At 41.7% G+C, this 20,356-nt stretch overlaps 1 protein-coding gene across 1 annotated transcript in view; it reads right to left on the bottom strand.

Annotated features, from left to right (window-relative positions):
• Positions 1-379: 379 nt before the first annotated feature.
• Positions 380-20,356, bottom strand: part of LOC109896104 (lysyl oxidase homolog 2B) — a 48,183-nt gene continuing 28,206 nt past the window's right edge. The window contains exons 5-14 of the mRNA XM_020490346.2: positions 18,877-19,093; positions 14,411-14,594; positions 11,685-11,836; positions 11,340-11,507; positions 5,817-5,982; positions 5,212-5,452; positions 3,511-3,626; positions 3,087-3,223; positions 2,636-2,747; positions 380-1,952 (exon numbers count right to left, since the gene is read on the bottom strand). Coding sequence (XP_020345935.1) covers positions 1,882-1,952; positions 2,636-2,747; positions 3,087-3,223; positions 3,511-3,626; positions 5,212-5,452; positions 5,817-5,982; positions 11,340-11,507; positions 11,685-11,836; positions 14,411-14,594; positions 18,877-19,093 — 1,564 coding nt within the window. The 3' untranslated portion in view covers positions 380-1,881. The remainder of the gene's footprint in view (positions 1,953-2,635; positions 2,748-3,086; positions 3,224-3,510; positions 3,627-5,211; positions 5,453-5,816; positions 5,983-11,339; positions 11,508-11,684; positions 11,837-14,410; positions 14,595-18,876; positions 19,094-20,356) is intronic.

Here is a 20,356-nt window from a genome sequence, read left to right as displayed (position 1 = left end):
AAAAGGCCACATTAGTCCTCTCTATCTCTGTATATACCAAACTGTAGTAGACTACTGCTTTACGGTACACTGCCAAATCACTACCCTAAAGTAAAACAACCAGAAGATGGCAGCAAATTCAAGGGCTGAGGAAATCAGCACAGCGTGTGATCATGAGGATGGTGGCATAAGGAATAATTTATATCTGGGTGGCAGATAGCAGTTAAGAGTGCTGAGCCAGTAACGGAAAGGTAACTGGTTCGAATCCCCGAGCCGACTAGGTAAAAAAATTGTCTGTGCCCTTGAGCAAAGCACTTAATTAACCCTCATTGCTCCTGTAAATTGCTCTGGATAACAACATCTGCTAAATTACCAAATATCTGAATATCCAACCAACAACTTAGATTTGTTTGCTTTAATATAGTTATCAAACAAAGGACATTATGGATTTTTACACTCCATTCAAGTATACAGTTAGCATAACATACTGTCGCCATTCAGCTGTCACTGTACTGTACCCTCATAAAACAGAGGATGACAGTTTGGTAGCACCATTATCTTTTTAAAGTATAATGAAATAATGAGACACACATTATTGTACAAAAAAAACTGAAAGGAAAAAGGGAAAAAATGCAATTAAAATCCCTGACTGTTACAACAATAAGTTACTAATATGTTTGCTTGAAAAGATGAGATTGTTTGTGAATGTTGAAAAGGAAACATATGCATGAGAAAATAAAAATGACTTTATTTCTCTCAATAATATAAGGCACTGAGGGACATTAGTTGTATCCCTCCATTTTAACTACCGTACTACCGCCACTACTGTCGTGGTGTGGAGTGGACTAATGTCTGCCATTTGGTCACAGTTTTTACATTGGAAAAGGAACTTCTCAGGCACTTGGGACGGGTACTGGGGTTGAATACAGATGTCAGAATGGGAAACATGACAGAATAACTTAAAGATAGAGCATGTTGACCATAGAAATCTATACCACAGACTTAAATATTGGTGAGGGTAACAACCTTGTACTTCAAAATAATGACATCTACATTTCCAAAGAAAAAGAAAATAGAAGACAGGTGAGATTACTACATCACAGGACATCTGTTTGTTAAACACTTCACAACAACAATGCACTTACTGGCAGTTAGTTATTGGATCCTAATGTATTGCATTGTACTATACTGTGTCCTCAATACTCATCGTCATTAAGCTACTTAGAGAGTAGCCTATATGAGGCCCTTACTTTATAAAGCAAATCTATTATTAGATCATGATCAATGAAGTCTGTAGTATTCCCAAATATGTCTTTGTTCATAGTTCAAGAAAGATTTTTGTCAGAGATATTCAACCTCTGTGGAAATTACCTTTGACCTTTGAATGTTCTATCATTTTTTTTTAAATAAGAAAGTGCAGCAGGATTCACTTTCATTACTGTACATCAGAGAATTTACACAGCACCCAAAAGTAGTGCACTATTTTGGGAATAAGGTGCTATTTGGTCTCATCATCACCTCTAGCGGGGAGCATTGGGAATGTATATTTCATGTCTAACCCAGGGGTGTGAGAAACTGCATCAGTCCCTTCTTGATCTCAACCAGAGAGCTGGGAGAGGCTGCCTGCTTTTGGGATAAACTAATGAGAGGGGATTGAATTTGAGATGACAGAAAGATACATCAAATGATCTGCCTAGGAAGGAGAGGGAATGTCTGAAAGAGGTGCGGTGGGCAGCTTGTCCATATAGCATTCCTAACTAGGAGGGGGATTCTTAACAGCTGTAGTCTTATTGGTGACAAGATAAAATAGGGGGGGGGGGGGGGGGGGGGTCTAGTGGTTGGGGACATTTTGGCAGTTTCTCTGTGGTGGTGATGGTTGCTCTGTTCTTCTCTTCCATCCTTTTACCTGTGGGTCACCTGGTTGTTCAGTAGCCCAGGGAAGGACTCCTCAGTCTCAGTGCTTAACGATCCACCTGAACAGGAAAGGGACAAATGGTCAACATTTAAAAACGGCTCAACGCTTCACACTTTCAAATCAAAGTTTGCCAGAGTAGTGTAATGTCAAGATGAAACCAAGTCCCACGACATCAGTTTAAGGGCAACTCCGCCACTTTTCAACCTCATGAATTATCTCCAGTACCAAACCAGTGTCTAAATATGTGAAAAGGGTGTATTTTTATGATCTGTAGTAAAATTATAAGAAGATTGGTCCTAAACAATGCTTGTCTGTGACATCATAGGGTAGGATTAAAAGTAAGAAAAGCAGTGATTTTCAAAACCCTCAACAAGTTTCTAGCCAGAGGGAGGGTATTTTCTTGCTCCCCAAGTCTCCGCGAATCTCATAGTGTTTGAAAATCACTCAAATGTTGTAACTTTTGATGATGTCATCTGGTAACTTTGTTTACACCGTTTTCACATATGTAGACACTGGATTGGAGCTGGAGATAATGAATATGAACTTGCCCTTTAACATCCATTAACTGTATACACCTCCTGCACAAATGAATGGCTGGATCTATACATCTTAACATTAGTCTACTTGTGAGGTCTGCAAACATCCAACTTTCATTTATGAAAGGGGTTGCGGAACAATGGCAGTAACACAGAATTTCTGAGGTAAAACAGTCACACAAATTGTGGCACATCATTGTCTTACCATTATGACAGCTGTACATCCATATACGGTGGCCGTCGTATCTACATCTACACTTCATTAAGTTGTTGGAGTAGTCGGACTCAGGCACCTCATAGTTAGGGTTAATAAAAACCTGTTGGAGAGAGAAAAATGCTGTGAATCATTATCCAACACAAAGAATGGAAATTAACATTGATAATCATAATTAGGGTTAGGGATGTATTTTTTGCTCAGTTGAATGAAAAAAGTCTATATGCATTTTTCATTTGTCCAATAAAATGTATTAATTCACTTTATTAGACCTCAATCGATAACATAGGATAATAGTGTAGAGGAATGGCCTTGGTTGCGTCCCTAATGGCACTACTTTTGACCAGAGCCTTACGGGCCCTGGGATATATAGGGAATAGGGTGTCATTTAGGACCCACTCCTTCAATGGAAAGACTTTAAGTAAGCAGAAAGGTAATTTACCTGGAATATGTAATCTCCGGGCTTGATGTCTGTGATGTCAATCCACTGGCAGTCAATATCATGTCTGTACGTATCCCAGCAGCCAACAGTGATGCCTTGCTCTCCAAAGTTGGCACACTCGTATCTTTTCTCAATACCTGTCAAGATGACAATAAATCAAAGTTAATCAAAGTACATACAATGGCACAGATTATTTTGTGAGTGAAAGAGCATGTTGAGCTATTGCTCAGGCTGTATTATATATGTGCTATGCAAGGAGTGAGGAACACTAGGTAGACAAGATAGTATAGGTAGCTAGTCTGTCTGTGTCACAAATGGAACCCTATTCATTATAGAGTGGACTACTTTTGACCAGGGCCTTATGGACTCTATGTAAGGGATAGAGTGCCATTAGGGACACACATTTATTTATCCAGGCTCTTACCCTCTTCACAGTCAGTGTCCTCCAGACAGAAGCTTGCCTTGTGTCCCTCTGCCACCTTGGTGCCGTTGAGGCTGAGCAGGTCATAGTGGGTGAATACCTCCATGCTGTGGTAGTGCCTGGGCACATCGAGAAAGAGAGAGACACTTCATTTATAAATAGACCTGCCATCTACTGTAGAGTCAATTATATACTCTCTGAAGCAGATATGTTTTTATACAAGAGCTAGAGACTGTTGAAACATATGGCACTAAGGCAGACACTAAGAAACCCAAAATAAACATTTGCTTTCAAAATTGTATATGTTTAGCGATTCAGATTATATGCATAATCCCACAGGCACTGAGGGTTTTATTTGTGTAAAACTGGTGACTGTGTGAAGCTGCCAACATTGCACAGTTCACCCAATGCCTTGACAGAAAACATCTGAGACGTTTCAGTCTGTGGCCAATTACAGGGCAGCGAACGTATGGAAATGGAAAATGGCTCAAGAACGGAGTTATCTAGAGAGTTCAGTAGAACGTTCCCTTAATATCATTCTCCTATAAAAAGACAACTAGGTAGTCATGGTGACCGACAACTATGAGGTAAAATACACTCAGTGACCAGTTTATTAGGTACACCACCAAGTTCACGAAAATGAATCGTTCCTACAGACAGTGAGTCACGTAGCCATGGCTTGCTTTATAAAGCAAGCAGACAGGCATCGAGGCCAAGCAAGCAGACAGGCATCGAGGCCAAGCAAGCAGACAGGAAGAGGCATTCATTTACTGTTTGATTAAACGATAGAACGGGCAAAACAAGTGATCTAAGTGACTTTAAGAGTGGTATGATCATTGATGCCAGGCGTGCCGGATCCAGTATCTCAGAAACGGGTGGCCTCCTGGGATTTTCACACACGACAGTGTCTAGGGTTTACAGAGATGCCAGGCGTGCCGGATCCAGTATCTCAGAAACGGGTGGCCTCCTGGGATTTTCACACACGACAGTGTCTAGGGTTTACAGAGATGCCAGGCGTGCAACAAACAAAAAACATCCAGTCAGCGGCAGTTGCACGAGAGAAGTCGAATGAGAATGGCAAGAATCGTGCAAGCTAACAGGTGGGCCACAAACAGACAAATAACAGCGCACTACAACAGTGGTGTGCAGAACGGCATCACGGAATGCACAACTCGTCAATGCTTGTCACAGATGGGCTATTGCAGCCACACCGGGTTACACTCCTATCAGCTAAAAACAAGAAGCGGCTCAAGTGGCCAAGCGATCACCAACACTGGAAAATTGATGAGTGGAAAAACATTGCCTGGTCTGATGAATCTCAGTTCCTGTTGAGTCAGGATTTGATGTAAGTAACATGAGTCCATGGATCCATCCTACCTGGAGTCCACGGTACTGGTGTGGGGAATGTTTTCCTGGAACCCGTTAAGTCCCTTGATATCAATTGCGCAAAGAACAATTCCGACACCTTGTAGAGTCCATGCCCTAAAGAATTGCGTCTGTTCTGGAGGCAAAGGGGGGTCCGACCCGGTACTAGATGGGTGTACCTAATAAACCTTAAGCTGAGTATATATCACCATATTAAACAAATAATACAATTCTAGCCTGGATAACATTGTGCATAGCCCTGGGCTAACAACATGCTGTGTGAACAAAGCATATCTTTTAATTTCACAAACAAACAGGAAGGGCCATGGATCAACTTGCCTATGGCAGTCATGCCACACCCAGGAGTGGCGTCCAGCCTTGGGCCTGAAGTCTGACTGTCCGTTGTTGTGGATCTGGGAGGAGAAGCGCAGCAGGCGGCGGTAGGAGTTGGCAGGGGTCTTGCTGGAGGTGGTGGATAGGCAGTTCTCTTCATAAGCACACTGCAGCATGAACATGGGCCTGTCCTCCATATAGGTGGTCTGCTCCACTACCTGGGGGCTCAGGACCAGGTCAGGGGCCGCTGAGGGGGAGAGCAGTGAGGGTAGAGGGAGAGAGAGAGAGAGAGTGGTTAAAAATGTGAGCATACTTCATCATTACAATGTTACAGTTATTATAGTTCATATCTTATAAAAAGGCCAGGACAGACAAATACATGTTTTGGTATTTAAACATTATTATCAGCATTCAATGCAAGGCATCTAGTACTGGTAGACTACTGAGAGGGAAAGGCAATAGGAGTGCTCTTATGCAGCATGAATGAGGTTTTGGCCACACCACATCATAGGCTAATTATAAAGATAGTGTAAACAGAAAAGTAGCAAATCTGATGTTGAAGAAAGGTACATATTACTTCACATATTTTGTTAGTGTAACAAGCCCCTTACTCTCTGAGCAGGAGACTCCGGCGGCATTGCGTCCTCCTCCTTTAGGACAGGTCAGGTGAGCTCCGTGGTGCAGGCAGTGGGATAGGGACATCTCCGTGCCAGAACATCTCACCCCACTCATCACCACAGGGTCAGCACTAACCTCTCCAGGCCAGTACCACGTCTCCTAAAGGACAGGGACACAACATGACAGAGGTCAGGCATGCTTTTTATCAGACAGAGAATTTGCGGAACTTGTCCTAGGTTATGTGTTTGTTATGCAATTGTATTATTACATTTGATCATTATACAGTGCCTTCAGAAAGTATTCAGACCCCTTGACCTTTTCCACATGTTACATTACAGCTTAACTCTAAAATTGATTAAATTAAATGTTTTTTCTTATCAATCTACACACTTAATGAAAAGCACACACCTGTCTATATAAAGGTCCCACAGATGACAGTGCATGTCAAAGCAAAAACCAAGACATGAGGTCAAAGGAATTCCAAGACATGAGGTCAAAGGGGAAGGGTACCAAAACATTTCTGCAGCATTGAAGGTTCATAAGAACACATAGTGTCCTCTTTCATTCTTAAAACGGAAGAAGTTTGTAATCACCAAGAACTGACCGACCGTCCAAACTGAAAAATTGGAGGAGAATGTCCTTGGTCAGGGAGGTGACCAAGAACCCGATGGTCACACTGACAGGGCTCGAGTTCCTCTGTGGAGATGGGAGAAACTTCCAGAAGGAGTACTACTATCTCTGCAGCACTCCACCAATCAGGCCTTTATGGTAGTGGCCAGACAGAAGCCACTCCTGAGTAAAAGGCACATGACAGCCCGCATGGAGTTTGTCAAAAGGCACTCTCAGACCAAGATTCTCTGGTCTGAAGAAATCAAGACTGAACTCTTTGGACTGAATGCCAAGTGTCACGTCTGGAAGAAACCTGGCACCATCTCTACGGTGAAGCACCATCCCTACGGTGAACATCATGCTGTGAGGATGTTTTTCAGCGGCAGGGTCTGGGGAAGATGAACGGAGCAAAGTACAGAGAGATCCTTGATGAAAACCTGCTCCAGAGTGCTGGAACCTCAGACTGGGGTGAAGTTTTACCTTCCAACAGGACAACAACCGTAAGCACACAGCGAAGACAAAGCAGGAGTGGCTTCAGGACAAGTCTCTGATAAAGCTTGAGAGGATCTGCATAGAAGAATGGGAGAAACTCCAAATACAGGTGTGCCAAGCTTGTAGCGTCATACCCAAGAAGTCTCGCAGCTGTAATCGCTGCCAAAGGTGCTTCAATAAGGGGGTCTGAAAATGTATGTAAATGTGATATTTAATTCATTTAAAAAAATGTATATACATTTGCAAACATTTCTAAAAACCTGTTTTTTCTTTGTCATTATGGGATAGTGTGTAGATTGATGAGGGGGGAAAAAACTATTTAATCCATTTTAGAATAAGGCTGTAACGTAACAAAATGTGGAAAAAGGGAAGGGGTATGAATATTTTCAGAATGCACTGTATAATGGTGTTAGAACAATATACTGGTAGGATTCAAATTCACAATGGATTCAAGGTAGCAACAAATAAGCAAAAAAAATGTTCTACTAACCACAAGAGGGGGCAGCCTGTTCATTATCTCTCTAGCTGTATTTAGTAGTGTCACTATTACTTTTGTCCCTCAGACAGAGGCGTCATGCCCATCGGGGGCACAGATGTTCTGTTTAATATTTTATATATATATACATATATATATAAATACATATATATATATATATATATATATATATATATATATATATATATAAATACTGAGTGTACTGAGTGTACTGCTCCTTCCATGACTGACCAGGTGAAAGCTATGATCCCTTATACATTGAACAAAAAATATACACGCAACATGTTTTGGTCCCCTGTTTCATGAGCTGAAATGAAAGATCCCAGAAAATGTTCATATGCACAAGAGGCGTATTTCTCTCAAATTGTGTGCACAAATTAGTTTACATCCCGGTTAGTGAGCATTTCTACTTTGCCAAGATAATCCATCCACCTGACAGGTGTGGCATATCAAGAAGCTGATTAAACAGCATGATAATTAAACAGGTGCACCTTGTACTGGGGACAATAAAAGGCCCCAGCACAAATGTGCAGTTTTGTCACATAACACAATGCGACAGTCTCAAGTTGAGGGAGTGTGCAATTGGCATGTTGACTGCAGGAATGTCCACCAGAGCTGTTGCCAGATAATTGAATGTTCATTTCTCTACCATAAGCCACCTCCAATGTTGTTTCAGAGAATTTGTTAGTACGTCCAATCGACTTCACAACCGCAGACCCACGTGTTTGGCGTCGTGTGGGTGAGCTATTTGCGAAGAGTGCCCCATGGTGGTGGTGGGGTTATGGTATGGGCATGCATAAGCTATGGACAACGAACACAATTGCCTTTTAGTGATGGCAATTTGCATGCACAGAGATACTATGACGAGATCCTGAGGCCCATTGTGAGGCCCATATTTCTAAAGGTATCTCTGACCAACAGACACATATCTGTATTGCCAGTCATGTGAAATCAATAGATCAGGGTCTAATGAATGTATTTAAATTGACTGAATTCCCTTACATGAACTGTAACTCAGTCAAATATTAGAAATTGCTGCATGTTGCATTTATATCATTGTTCAGTTTATACAGTACTAGTCAAAAGTTTGGACACCCCTACTCATTCAATGGTTTTGCTTTATTTTTTACTATTTTCTAGATTATAGAATAACAGTGAAGACATCAAAACTATGAAATAACACAAATCAAAATATATTTGATATTTTGATTCTTCAAAGTTTCCACCCTTTGCCTTGACAGCTTTGCACACTCTTGGCATTCTCTCAACCAGCTTCACCTGGAATGCTTCTCCAACAGTCTTGAAGGAGTTCCCACATATGCTGAGCACTTGTTGGCTGCTTTTCCTTCACTCTGTGGTCCAACTCATCCAAAACCATCTCAATTGGGTTGAGTTCGGGTGATTGGGGAGGCAGCACTCCATCACTCTCCTTCATGGTCAAATAGCCCTTACACATCCTGGAGGTGGGCTTTGGGCCATTGTCCTGTTGAAAAACAAATGACGGGGCATCCCGCGTGGCACAGTGGTCTAAGGTACTGCATTGCAGTTGCTAGCTGTGCCACTAGAGATCCTGATTCGAGTCCAGGCTCTGTCGCAGCACATTTGGCCAAGCGTTGTTCGGGTTAGGGGAGGGTTTGGCCGGCAGGGATGTCCTTGTCCAATCGCGCTCTAGCAACTCCTGTGGCGGGCCAGGCGCATGCACTCTGACACAGTCGCCAGGTTTACAGTGTTTCCTTCGACACATTGGTGTGGTTGGCTTCCGGGTTAAGCAGGCATTGTGTCAAGAAGCTGTGCGGCTTGGTTGGGTCGTGTTTCGGAGGACGCATGGCTCTCGACCTTCACCTCTCCCGAGTCCGTACGGGAGTTGCCGCGATGAGACAGGAATGTAACTACCAATTGGATACCACAAAATTGGGGAGAAAAGGGGTAAAAATAATAATAATAATAATAATAATAATAAAAAGACAAATGATAAACGCAAACTGGATTGGATGGCATAACGCTACAAAATGCTGTGGTAGCCATGCTGGTTAAGTGTGCCTTGAATTCTAAATAAATCACAGACAGTGTCACCAGCAAAGCAGCCCCACACCATCACAACTCCTCCTCTGTGCTTCACGGTTGGAACCACACATGCAGATGTCATCTGTTCACCTACTCTGAGTCTCACAAAGACATAGCGGTTGAAACCAAAACTCGCAGATCTGGACCCATCAGGTCAAAGGACAGATTTCCACCGGTCTAATGTCCATTGCTCATGTTTCTTGGCCCAAGAAAGTCTCCTCTTATTAGTCACCTTTGGTAGTGGTTTCTTTGTAGAAATTATACCATGTCTCCTCTGACCAGTTGATGTTGAAATGTGTCTGTTACTTGAGGCATTTATTTGGGCTGCAATCTGAGGTGCAGTTAACTTATCCTCTGCAGCAGAGGCAACTTTCCTGTGGCGGTCCTCATGAGAGCCAGTTTCATCAAATGCATTAAGAAGAAAATAATAATAATTTTGCACGCCCAATTCTTCAGTCTTTGATTTGTTAAAAAAGTTTGAAATATCCAATAAATGTCGTTCCACTTCATGATTGTGTCCCACTTGTTGTTGATTCTTCACAAAAAAATACAGTTTTATATCTTTATGTTTGAAGCCTGAAATGTGGCAAAAGGTCGCAAAGTTCAAGGGGGCCGAATACTTTCGCAAGGCACTGTATATATGGAATCAAGCATAATGGTTATAGCTCTAAAGTGCAGACTAAAGCTGACGTACTTTGTGCACCCTCAGATTATTTGGGTGCATGACACCCCTGCCCTCAGATATCCTTGTAGTGTAGCCACTGGTTTGAAAGCAATATAATTTCTACTACTCCAAGGTTTACAGATATTTTCCAAACCAACTATTACTGTTATCAAGCAGTCTTGTAAAATCCATTTGCTCCAACAAATACTCTTCTGTCTGACTGGAAGGTCTCCTTACTGCTTTGCAGGTGGAAACCGTTTACAGAAAGAGTTCACAGTCCTACATCAGTGAGAGTTACTGTATATTTCACCCGTGGCAACTACAGACACACACTAACACACTTATATTTACAGCACTGACTGAAGGCCCTAATTTGGGAAAGCTCTAATTTGGGATGGCAATGACGTAAAAAAGACCATGGAAAAGTGTAGACTCACAACAGCCATAAATATTACCTCCTTGGCGATTATAATTGTCAGTACACAGAATTTTTAAAATTCCAAAATGTAATTCCAACCAAACTACTAAAAACACACCTTTCACAGAGTGAAAACCCACACTTCAATATCTTCCCAGTCTGATGTGACTCTGCTCAGCGCAGTCGGTACAGTTTGTGAGGTTGGTGGTGTCAATAAAACATCAAGGAGCCAAGGAACATCATTAAAGTATCAATGATTCCTCTAATTATACGAGATTATAACGAACAACACGGGAACATTTTGCACTTAATCAAAGCAGATTTTTATTTGAGTCTGTGTCTGGTAGGTAGTTGCGTGATCTTATTTTGACACACAGATCTGGAACTAGCCCTTCTAAGAACAGTAATCTTATCTACCTTCTGCCCGGAACACTCCAAGATACTTTACCCCTGAATTACCACTTCCACCTCTGTTACGTCATAGTCTGGAATAGGATAGAAACACGTAAACCTTTTTTCCCTTAGGGCCCAAACTTTTACTCACTGTAAACAGCAGTCATTGTTTTGCCTGCTTCAACCTGTATGTCTTTAGATCATACACGTAAGAGAGAGGCCTCCTATTCCATCCATTAATTAAATATGAATGTGTAACTGTACTGTAATGCTGCTGAGAGACCTGCTGCATGTTTGGTCGTCAAAGTCGTCAAAGCAGGAATTTGTTCTTAATTGATTTACCTGTATAAATAAAGGTTAAATAAATAAATGATTCTCACCTGGAAGGCATTACTGGCGAAGCCCAGGCCTAGCTGTCTGCATACCACCATGGCCTCCATGGTTCCCCAGCCATCACTGCACACCGTGCCCCACACCAAGGAGCCGTTCCTCTCCACCAACGCCTCCACGCGCCCCTCGTATGGGTTACGCCCCCCACTCAGACGCAGCTGTACAGAGAGAGACAACACAGGAGACACAACACACATCTTCAGCTACTATCACACACGGAGCAATAGGAATACTATAAGATTCTACATCATTATTCATCAACCAATGACTGAGACAAAAAAAGAAGAAGAATGTTTATTGATGATGATTTATGGTTTATCAAGTTGAGCACTCACCCTCTCCTGAAAGCCCATGGCTGGAACGTTACACGTGACGGCTGCATCTTCCTCATGGCTACAGCCCAAAGACTCCTTGTTGAAGAAACACTCTGTAACGGACTTCTCAAACCCAGAACACTTCACCTCATTCATATGGACTGGGCCCATACCTGGGAAACAGGAACAGAGGAAGAATACTGGTAAGAGCCAGGCCAAGTAGGGTTAGGTTGCATTGACAACACATTTAGCACATTCTGTCTAATTACATTCATCTGTCTAATACATAATGGAGCATGTTAACAGGGAATAAATGGAACCATAGAAAACCTAAGTCAGAGATTCAGTGTGTCAGTTCACAACCTCTATACATGATGTTTTTTTATCTGTGTTCCATGATAGAAGTTCTATCTGTGACTTTCCTGGAAGCCTTAGTTACAGGGACAGTGTTCTTTCCTCCTTGACAGTAAATCATGTTGGAAATTATTTTTCCAAAAGGAACAACCATTCCAGAATTCTTGCTCTCTGCGTCCCAAAAAGGCACCCTATATAGTGCACTACTTTTGACCAGATGCAACATAGGGCTCTGGTCAAAAGTAGTGCTTTACGTGGGGGAATAGGGTGCCATTTGAGACAGCTGTCTGCTGTTTCCATGTTCCATAATGTGCCATTATCCTGGAATTTACTACTCCTTTCCAGTCTCACGCCTGGGTGGACTAGCTTGCAGATGAAACAATTAATAGCTGTACCTATTTGGAAAACAGCAGTGTGCAATTCCTTTCAACCCTGTTATAGGGGTATATTATGGGAAACACAGTAACAAGAAAATATACCATCTACTTCAGCACATCAGACACTTCAGTCTCACTCAAAACAGGTCAATTATTTAAAGACACAGTTACTGTAACCTACATGCAGATCTGCTGACTACATAGTGTTGACAAGAAGAGAGTCAGTGATACATATATGGGCGGGGTACATGCCTCAGTTATTGATTAAGCCCTCCATTAGGCTCATACAGTAAAAGAAGAAACACCATGGTAACCAATATCCCCGTAGGTAACACTGAGTTAGAGGACATTTTACAGTCACACTGTGATGACTCTCGTGGGATGAAGAAGGAGACCAAGGTGCAGCGTGGTAGGCGTTCATGATTTTTTATAATCTGAACACCGCAACAAAATAACAAAGTAGAAAAAAACAAAAGCCTTTTGTCAGGCAACAAAACAGCTAAACAGAAAATAACTCCCCTCAAAACCCAAATGGAAAATCACAACTATTATATGATCCCCAATCAGAGACAACGATAGACAGCTGCCTCTGATTGGGAACCACACATGGCAAAAACAACAAAGAAATTGAAAACATAGAAACAGAAAACTTAGAATGCCCACCCTAATCACACCCTGACCTAACCAAAAATAGAGAAATAAAAGGCTCTCTAAGGTCAGGGCGTGACACACACCCACAAACCAGGACTTGAATGCACCCCATAATTAGGGAAACCGGTCAATAAAGGGAAGGTCCTCTTTTGGGCAGGGCCCATGTCCCTCGAGGGGAAGGCGAGGCCTTCCAAACTGATAAGGGAGTTGATACATTATGTACTCTTTATATATAGTATTTCTCTCCACTACAGCCTTTCAATTACAGTACTGGAATATAGCAAGTAAGGGCTTGCATTGTTCGTCTCTGTCACGACTTCCGCCGAAGTTGGTGCCTCTCCTTGTTCGGGCGGCGTTCGGCGGTCGACGTCACCGGCTTTCTAGCCTCCACCGATCTACATTTCTTTTTCCATTTGTTTTGTCTGTATTGTACACACCTGGTTCCCATTATGTTTGAATTATTTCCCTATTTAACCCTCTGGAGGCATCATGGTTTTGTGCGTGTTTATTGTTGTCAGTTGTCTCGTTTATGTGATTCTGGATTTTCATTCTCCTTGTTGGAAGATTATTTTTGAGTAAAGTTTCTATTATTACTCATCTCTGTGTCCTGCGCCTGACTCCGCCTTACCCACATCACCTAGACTCTGGATCTTTATTCAGAAAGCGTCAGAGTAGGAATGATGATCTAGGAACAGGTCCCCCTTTTCCATTTTGAGATCATTATGATCATTATGACAAACTGATCCTAAATCAACGCTTCTACTCTGTGAAGCTTTATGAATATATTACATTTCAATATCCCAGCCAGCCAGTTCCGGTCCTCCAGGGGGGGTTCCTATTGTTCAAGTCAAGGTGAATTAGTGTGGGGCTTAAAGAGTCCACAAAGAAGGGATAGTATTACAGACTATGATATCTTTTGGACATGTTCCCTTTGTAACATTTGGTGCGCAGATGTAGCTCTACACTACACAACTGAGCTGTTCATGTTCATTTTTCTTTATATTTCAGGAATTCAAGCTGTTATCCTATTGGTACTCGAGCTTTGTGCAGTTATGCCCATGTTTCTTGATTGACTGTTGATTGATAACGGTGAATCAAACCAAATATTTCTCATACAACTGCTCGAAAAGAAGAGACGAGAAAAAACTCCATGACCTCAGTCATTCCGATTTTGATTACTTCTGTAATAAGAATTATGTGTATTGTTAATCTATCCAAGGCCTTCTACACAGATGAAATATTAAAATAGTCAACTTCATCTTCAGCCAAGTCAACTGCAAGACGGACCAATATGTTGGCCTGCCCATCATGTTCTTGTCCATATGTAGTATTGTTGTTATAAGTAGGACTGATTCTAATCCCTACCCTGTCCAAGCCGACCACCAGACAAGGCCTCCTTGGCACTCCCGAAACCCAGTTCTCGACACACCACTGTGGCTGACAGCAGGCTCCAGTTATCATCACAGATGGTTCCCCACTCGCCGTTCTTCAGCACCTCCACACGACCTTCCCCTATGATGGCGCCACCTCGCAGACGCACCAACGGTTGCTGCAGGAACAAGAGAGAGATCACTCATAGTAAGGCTGAGTTATTCAAACACTCAAAGCAAACTATTATGTTGCATTAACTAACAATGAAACATGAAAGACGATAGGTGGGTTTTCAAGACAATAGAAGGTCAGGTTATTATGCCTTATTGGTCCGAGAAACAGAATTAGAGAGTTCAACTTTCTATAAATGAATGACTCTTGAGCCTGAGAAATATATAACTAATATATAACTAGAGGGGCCCATCCATAAAGAGTTACAAAACTCTGTTTTGAGTTGGCTCTTTCCAAGACGTTCAGAGAAGCTAGAAGGGTGGAATGAAGACTGTGAGGCTACAGACTGGGTGGCATCACATGTACATGTTACTCCCATGAATGGTTTTGGCAAATTGGAAGTGTTTAATTTAACAAGGGGATACATGAGTAGCATAACTGTATCTTATTTACGTGGATTTGTAATTACAAACAGCAATGCACAGGTGTTTTCATGCAGTTTAGGATTGGCTCTGCTTTGTGGTTTGTGTTCCCATTCCAAAAAAGGAAAATACAACATATATTTATTCCCAGTGCAAGAATATTCTAAATAGGTATCTAAAATAAAATTTCAAAAATACCAAAACCATCATAAAATGTGTACATATCCAAAAGCAGTAATTATTTGGGTAAGTATTTGTTTTACGACTAAATATTTCTTAGGTGAAACTGTGGCACTTGAAGGGGGAAAAAGGTTTTAGAAAAGGGGATTGACACAATCTGAACCCAAGCAAGGACAGGAATGGCATTCTGAAATATACACTACCGTTAAAAAGTTTGGGGTTACTTAGAAATGTTCTTGGTTTTGAAAGAAAAGCACATTTTTTGTCCATTAAAATAACATCAAATTAATCAGAAATACAGTGTAGACATTGTTAATGTCGTAAATGACTATTGTAGCTGAAAACGTCTATTTTTATATGGAATATCTACATAGGCGTACAGAGGTCCATTATCAGCAACCATCCCTCCTGTGTTCCAATGGCACGTTGTGTTAGCTAATCCAAGTTGATCATTTTAATAGGCTAATTGATCATTAGAAAACCCTTTTGCAATTATGTTAGCACAACTGAAAACTCTTGATCTGATTAAAGAAGCAATAAAACTGGCCTTCTTTAGACTAGTTGAGTATCTGGAGCATCAGCATTTGTGGGTTCGAGTACAGCCTCAAAATGTCAAGAAACAAATACTTTTCTTCTGAAACTCATCAGTCTATTCTTGTTCTGAGAAATGAAAGCTATTCCATGCGAGAAATTGCCAAGAAACGGAAGATCTTGTCCAACGCTGTGTTCTACTCCCTTCACAGAACAGTGCAAACTGACTCTAACTAGAATAGAAAGAGGAGTTGGAGGCCCCGGTGCACAACCGAGCAAGAGGACAAGTAAATTAGTGTCTAGTGTCTAGTTTGAGAAACAGACGCCTCACAAGTCCTCAACTGGCAGCTTCATTAAATAGTACAAAACACCAGTCTCGACGTCAACAGTGAAGAGGCGACTCCGGGATACTGGCCTTCTAGGCAGAGTTCCTCTGTCAAGTGTCTGTGTTCTTTTGCCCATGTTAATCTTTTGTTTTTATTGGCCAGTATGAGATATGGCTTTTTCTTTGCAGCTCTGCCTAGATGGCCAGCATCCTGGAGTCGCCTCTTCACTGTTGAAGAGAGCAGGGAGGCAGGCAGGTCTACACTACAGCACTTGCTGTGCAAAATAGAGGTGGGAGAAAGGGTGAAATAGAGGAAAGAGAGAGAGAGATAAGGTAAAATGGTGGGTGGAGAAAGAGGGTGAAATGAGAGAGAGAGAGAGAGAGAGAGAGAGAAATGAGAGAGAGAGAGAGAGGGAGAGAGCACAGCACAGCACAACCTTGCCATTGAGAAAGGTAGACACAGGAAAACCTGGCTCCCTGTAGAGGAAAGGCTGTGAAACCCCTGCCCAACAGCACCACTGCACAACAGCAGAACCTGAGACAGCTGCATTTCCTGACTAAATGTAAAACATGTAAAACAATTAGTGTGACATTTCCCCAAATTTGAAAACCTTATTCAAGGTTTCAAAGACCTCTCTGATGATAATAAGCTACCTGTCCTGTTGAGGGAGGATGCAGAGAGCTGTGGGTTGGCAGCGCACTACATTGCTGCCTGCCATAAGATGAGGGACAGTGTCTGCTGTCTGCACATGTCCTCTACTGTATGCTTAGAGGACATGAGAGAAATGAGAGAGAAATGAGAGAGAGAGAAATGAGAGAGAGAGAGAGAGATGGTGAAATAGAGGAGAGAGAGGGTGCAATAGAGGAGAGAGACAGAGAGGGTGAAATAGAAGAGAAAGGGTGAAATAGAAGAGAGAGAGGGTGAAATAGAGGAGGGTGAAGAGGGTGAAATAAAGGATTAGATCACAGCCAGAGAAAATATCTGTTAGTGCAGATTCCCACAAGATGTTTTCATGGACGAGCATGAATTATCTGCTACCCACAGATCTTGAGTCCATGATGAATCACTTATACTAATATTCAAAACATCTGCAGATGGGCTTAACAAAGCATTGAGTGTCAGAGTAACAGTAATGTATCTCAGAAAACCCCATTGTCTATCGATCTCCCACAGGATTCATCAGATCAGAGATAAAATAGCCCACTCAGTTTTACAGTATGTAGTTAAACCCCCACAGCTACAGTACCAGTCAAAGGTTTGGACACACCTACTCATTAAAGGGGTTTTCTTTATTTTATTTTTTTACAATTTTCTACATTGTAGAAAAATAGTAAAGACATCAAAATAACACATATGGAATCATGTAAACATTAGTAACCAAAAAAGTGTTAAACAAATCTAAATATATTTTATATTTTGATTCTTCAAAGTTGCCAACCTTTGCATTGATGACAGCTTTGCACACTCTTGGCAGTCTCTCAACCAGCTTCACCTGGAATGCTTTTCCAACAGGCTTGAAGGAGTTGCCACATATGCTGAGCACTTGTTGACTTGTCCTTCATGCTGTGGTCCAACTCATGTCAAACCATCTCAATTGGGTTGCGGCCAGGTGATTGTGGAGGCCAGGTCATCTGATGCAGATCTCCATCAATTAAGTGTGCCTTGAATTCTAAAAAAAATCACTAACAGTGTCACCAGTAAAACACCCCCACACTTCCTCCTCCATGCTTCATGGTGGGAACCACAGATGTGGAGATCATCCGTTAACCTACTCTGAGTCTCACAAAGCCATGGCGGTTGGTACCAAAAATCTCAAATTTGGACTCATCAGACCAAAGGACAGATTTCTACCAGTCTAATGTCCATTGCTCGTGTTTCTTGGCCCAAGCAAGTCTCTTCTTATTATTGGTGTCCTTTAGTAGTGGTTTCTTTGCTGCAATTTGACCATGAAGGCCTGATTCACGCAGTCTCCTCTGAACAGTTGATGTTAAGATGTGTCTGTTACTTGAACTCTATGAAGCATTTATTTGGGCTGCAATTTCTGAGGCTGGTAACTCTAATAAGGTTTTCCTCTGCAGCAGAGGTAACTCTGCGTCTTCCTTTCCTGTGGCTGTCCTCATGAGAGCCAGTTTCATCATAGCGCTTGATGGTTTTGTGACTGCACTTGAAGAAACTTGAACTTGAACTTTTCCATATTGACTGACCTTCATGTCTTAAAGTAATTATGGACTGTCGTTTCTCTTTGCTTATTTGAGCTGTTATAATATGGACTTGGTCTTTTACCAAATAGGGTTATCTTCTGTATACCACCCCTACCTTGTCCCAACACAACTGATTGGCTCAAATGCATTAAGAAGTTAAGTTAACAAGGCACATCTGTTAATTGAAATGCATTCCAGGTGATTATCTCATGAAGCTGGTTGAGAGAATGCCAAGAGTGTGCAAAGCTGTCATCAAGGCAAAGAGTGGCTACTATTTGGTTAACACTCTTTTGGTTACTACATGATTCCATGTTTTATTTCATAGTTTTGATGTCTTCACTATTATTCTACAATGTAGAAAATAATCAAAATAAAATAAAACCCTTGAATGAGTAGGTGTGTCCAAACTTTTGACTGATACTGTATTTTCCCTACCTATGTTTTATTTGCCATAACCAGGCAGTGGCAGAACCTAAATCAGTCCAATTCCAAAGAGGGTGACAGAATCATAGAAATAGAATCACTAGAACATGCATCCCCATTCAAGTAAATAGATCTGGCTATATCTTCTCTATTGATTATATTTATATGGACAGAATGCATTGGTTTAGTGAGTCCATGGTGCCTACCTCCTGCCTGAAGGCCTTTCTGAAGCCAGTCATGGGGGTTGGGGAGAAGGCTCTTCCTGGCACACAGCTGACAACCACAGGTGTGCCCCCTCCACATGTGCTGTTGGCCTTCGCTGCCACGGCATGGCCCAGCTTGCAGCTCGACAGGTGCGCCTCATTTCCAGTGCAGTTGACAGAGTAGTCCCAATAATTGGGCTTTCTCCTGCGAGCAAACATCCTGAGAACACAGGGGAAACATGAAGTAGTCAAATAATAACACATTTTAGACAGACATTTCATTCAATATTTACACAAGGCTGCTATCCCGTTTTCCCTTATACCTACTGTACATACAGCATTAACTGTATGTAGTCAACTTGTTGCTAAATACTGCTAAAGACTCATATCTCTCTATCTAACTTTAAGCACCAGCTGTCAGAGCAGCTCACAGATCACTGCACCTGTACATAGCCCATCTGTAAATAGCCCATCCAACTACCTCATCCCCATACTGTTATTATTATTTTTTTGCTCCTTTGCACCCCAGTATCTCTACTTGCACATTCATCTCCTGAACATCTATCACTCCAGTGTTTAATTGCTAAATTGTAATTATTTCGCCACTATGGCCTATTTATTGCGTTACCTCCCTTACCTCATTTGCACACACTGTATATAGACTTTTCTATTGTGTTATTGACTGTATGTTTGTTTATTCCATGTGTAACTCTGTGTTGTTGTTTGTGTCACACTGCTTTGCTTTTTCTTGGCCAGGTCGCAGTTGTAAATGAGAACTTGTTCTCAACTGGCCTACCTGGTTAAATAAAGGTGAAATAAAATAAAAAATAAAAATAACAGCGCTAGTCCGATAACAAAGGGTTCAGTATTAGGCTACAGGTGTGCCTGTTTAGTCTGTGATGTGAACAACAGGTGAGGTAATTGAGGTCTTCCAGGCATGCAGGGATGTTCATTAATTCCTTTACTTTTCAATGGTGAGCCAACCAACGTGTTTAATGAATGTTTATGGCAGCACAGCCTGTCCTTGTCCTGTCTCTTCATCACATGTCTTAGAGGTGTACATGAAAGCAGATTAAAGAGGACGGGAGGAGACACACACACAGTATTTGTTTTCCATTTGGAACCTGGATAAAAGAACATTGCGGATCACTGTCCGGAACCCATCCAAAGCCTGCGTTCTAAGCCTCTGAGTCTGCGGGGGGACATACAGAAGTTGTGAGTGAAGGATGGATAAATAGAACTCAGGGGAAAAAAGCATCTTGATCTGTTCAAATGTGTTAAAGCAGCAGCTGTGAAGGTTCAACCGAGTAAAATCTGAACATGGTAGGAGCGGTAGGAGCTGTAAACTCAAAACATTACATAAGTCACATTAGGCAATTGGAACAGTGATCTATTGTTACTTTTCATCAGCTTGAAAGTTTGCGCGTGCTACCAAAAATTTGCTTTTGAAATGATTACATACCACAGCACACATAAACCATTG

Source organism: Oncorhynchus kisutch, linkage group LG8, assembly GCF_002021735.2.
Source record: "Oncorhynchus kisutch isolate 150728-3 linkage group LG8, Okis_V2, whole genome shotgun sequence".
Classification (NCBI taxonomy): Eukaryota; Metazoa; Chordata; class Actinopteri; order Salmoniformes; family Salmonidae; genus Oncorhynchus; species Oncorhynchus kisutch.
Note: the sequence above shows the minus strand (reverse complement) of the source record. Positions and strands in the feature narration are given on the sequence as shown.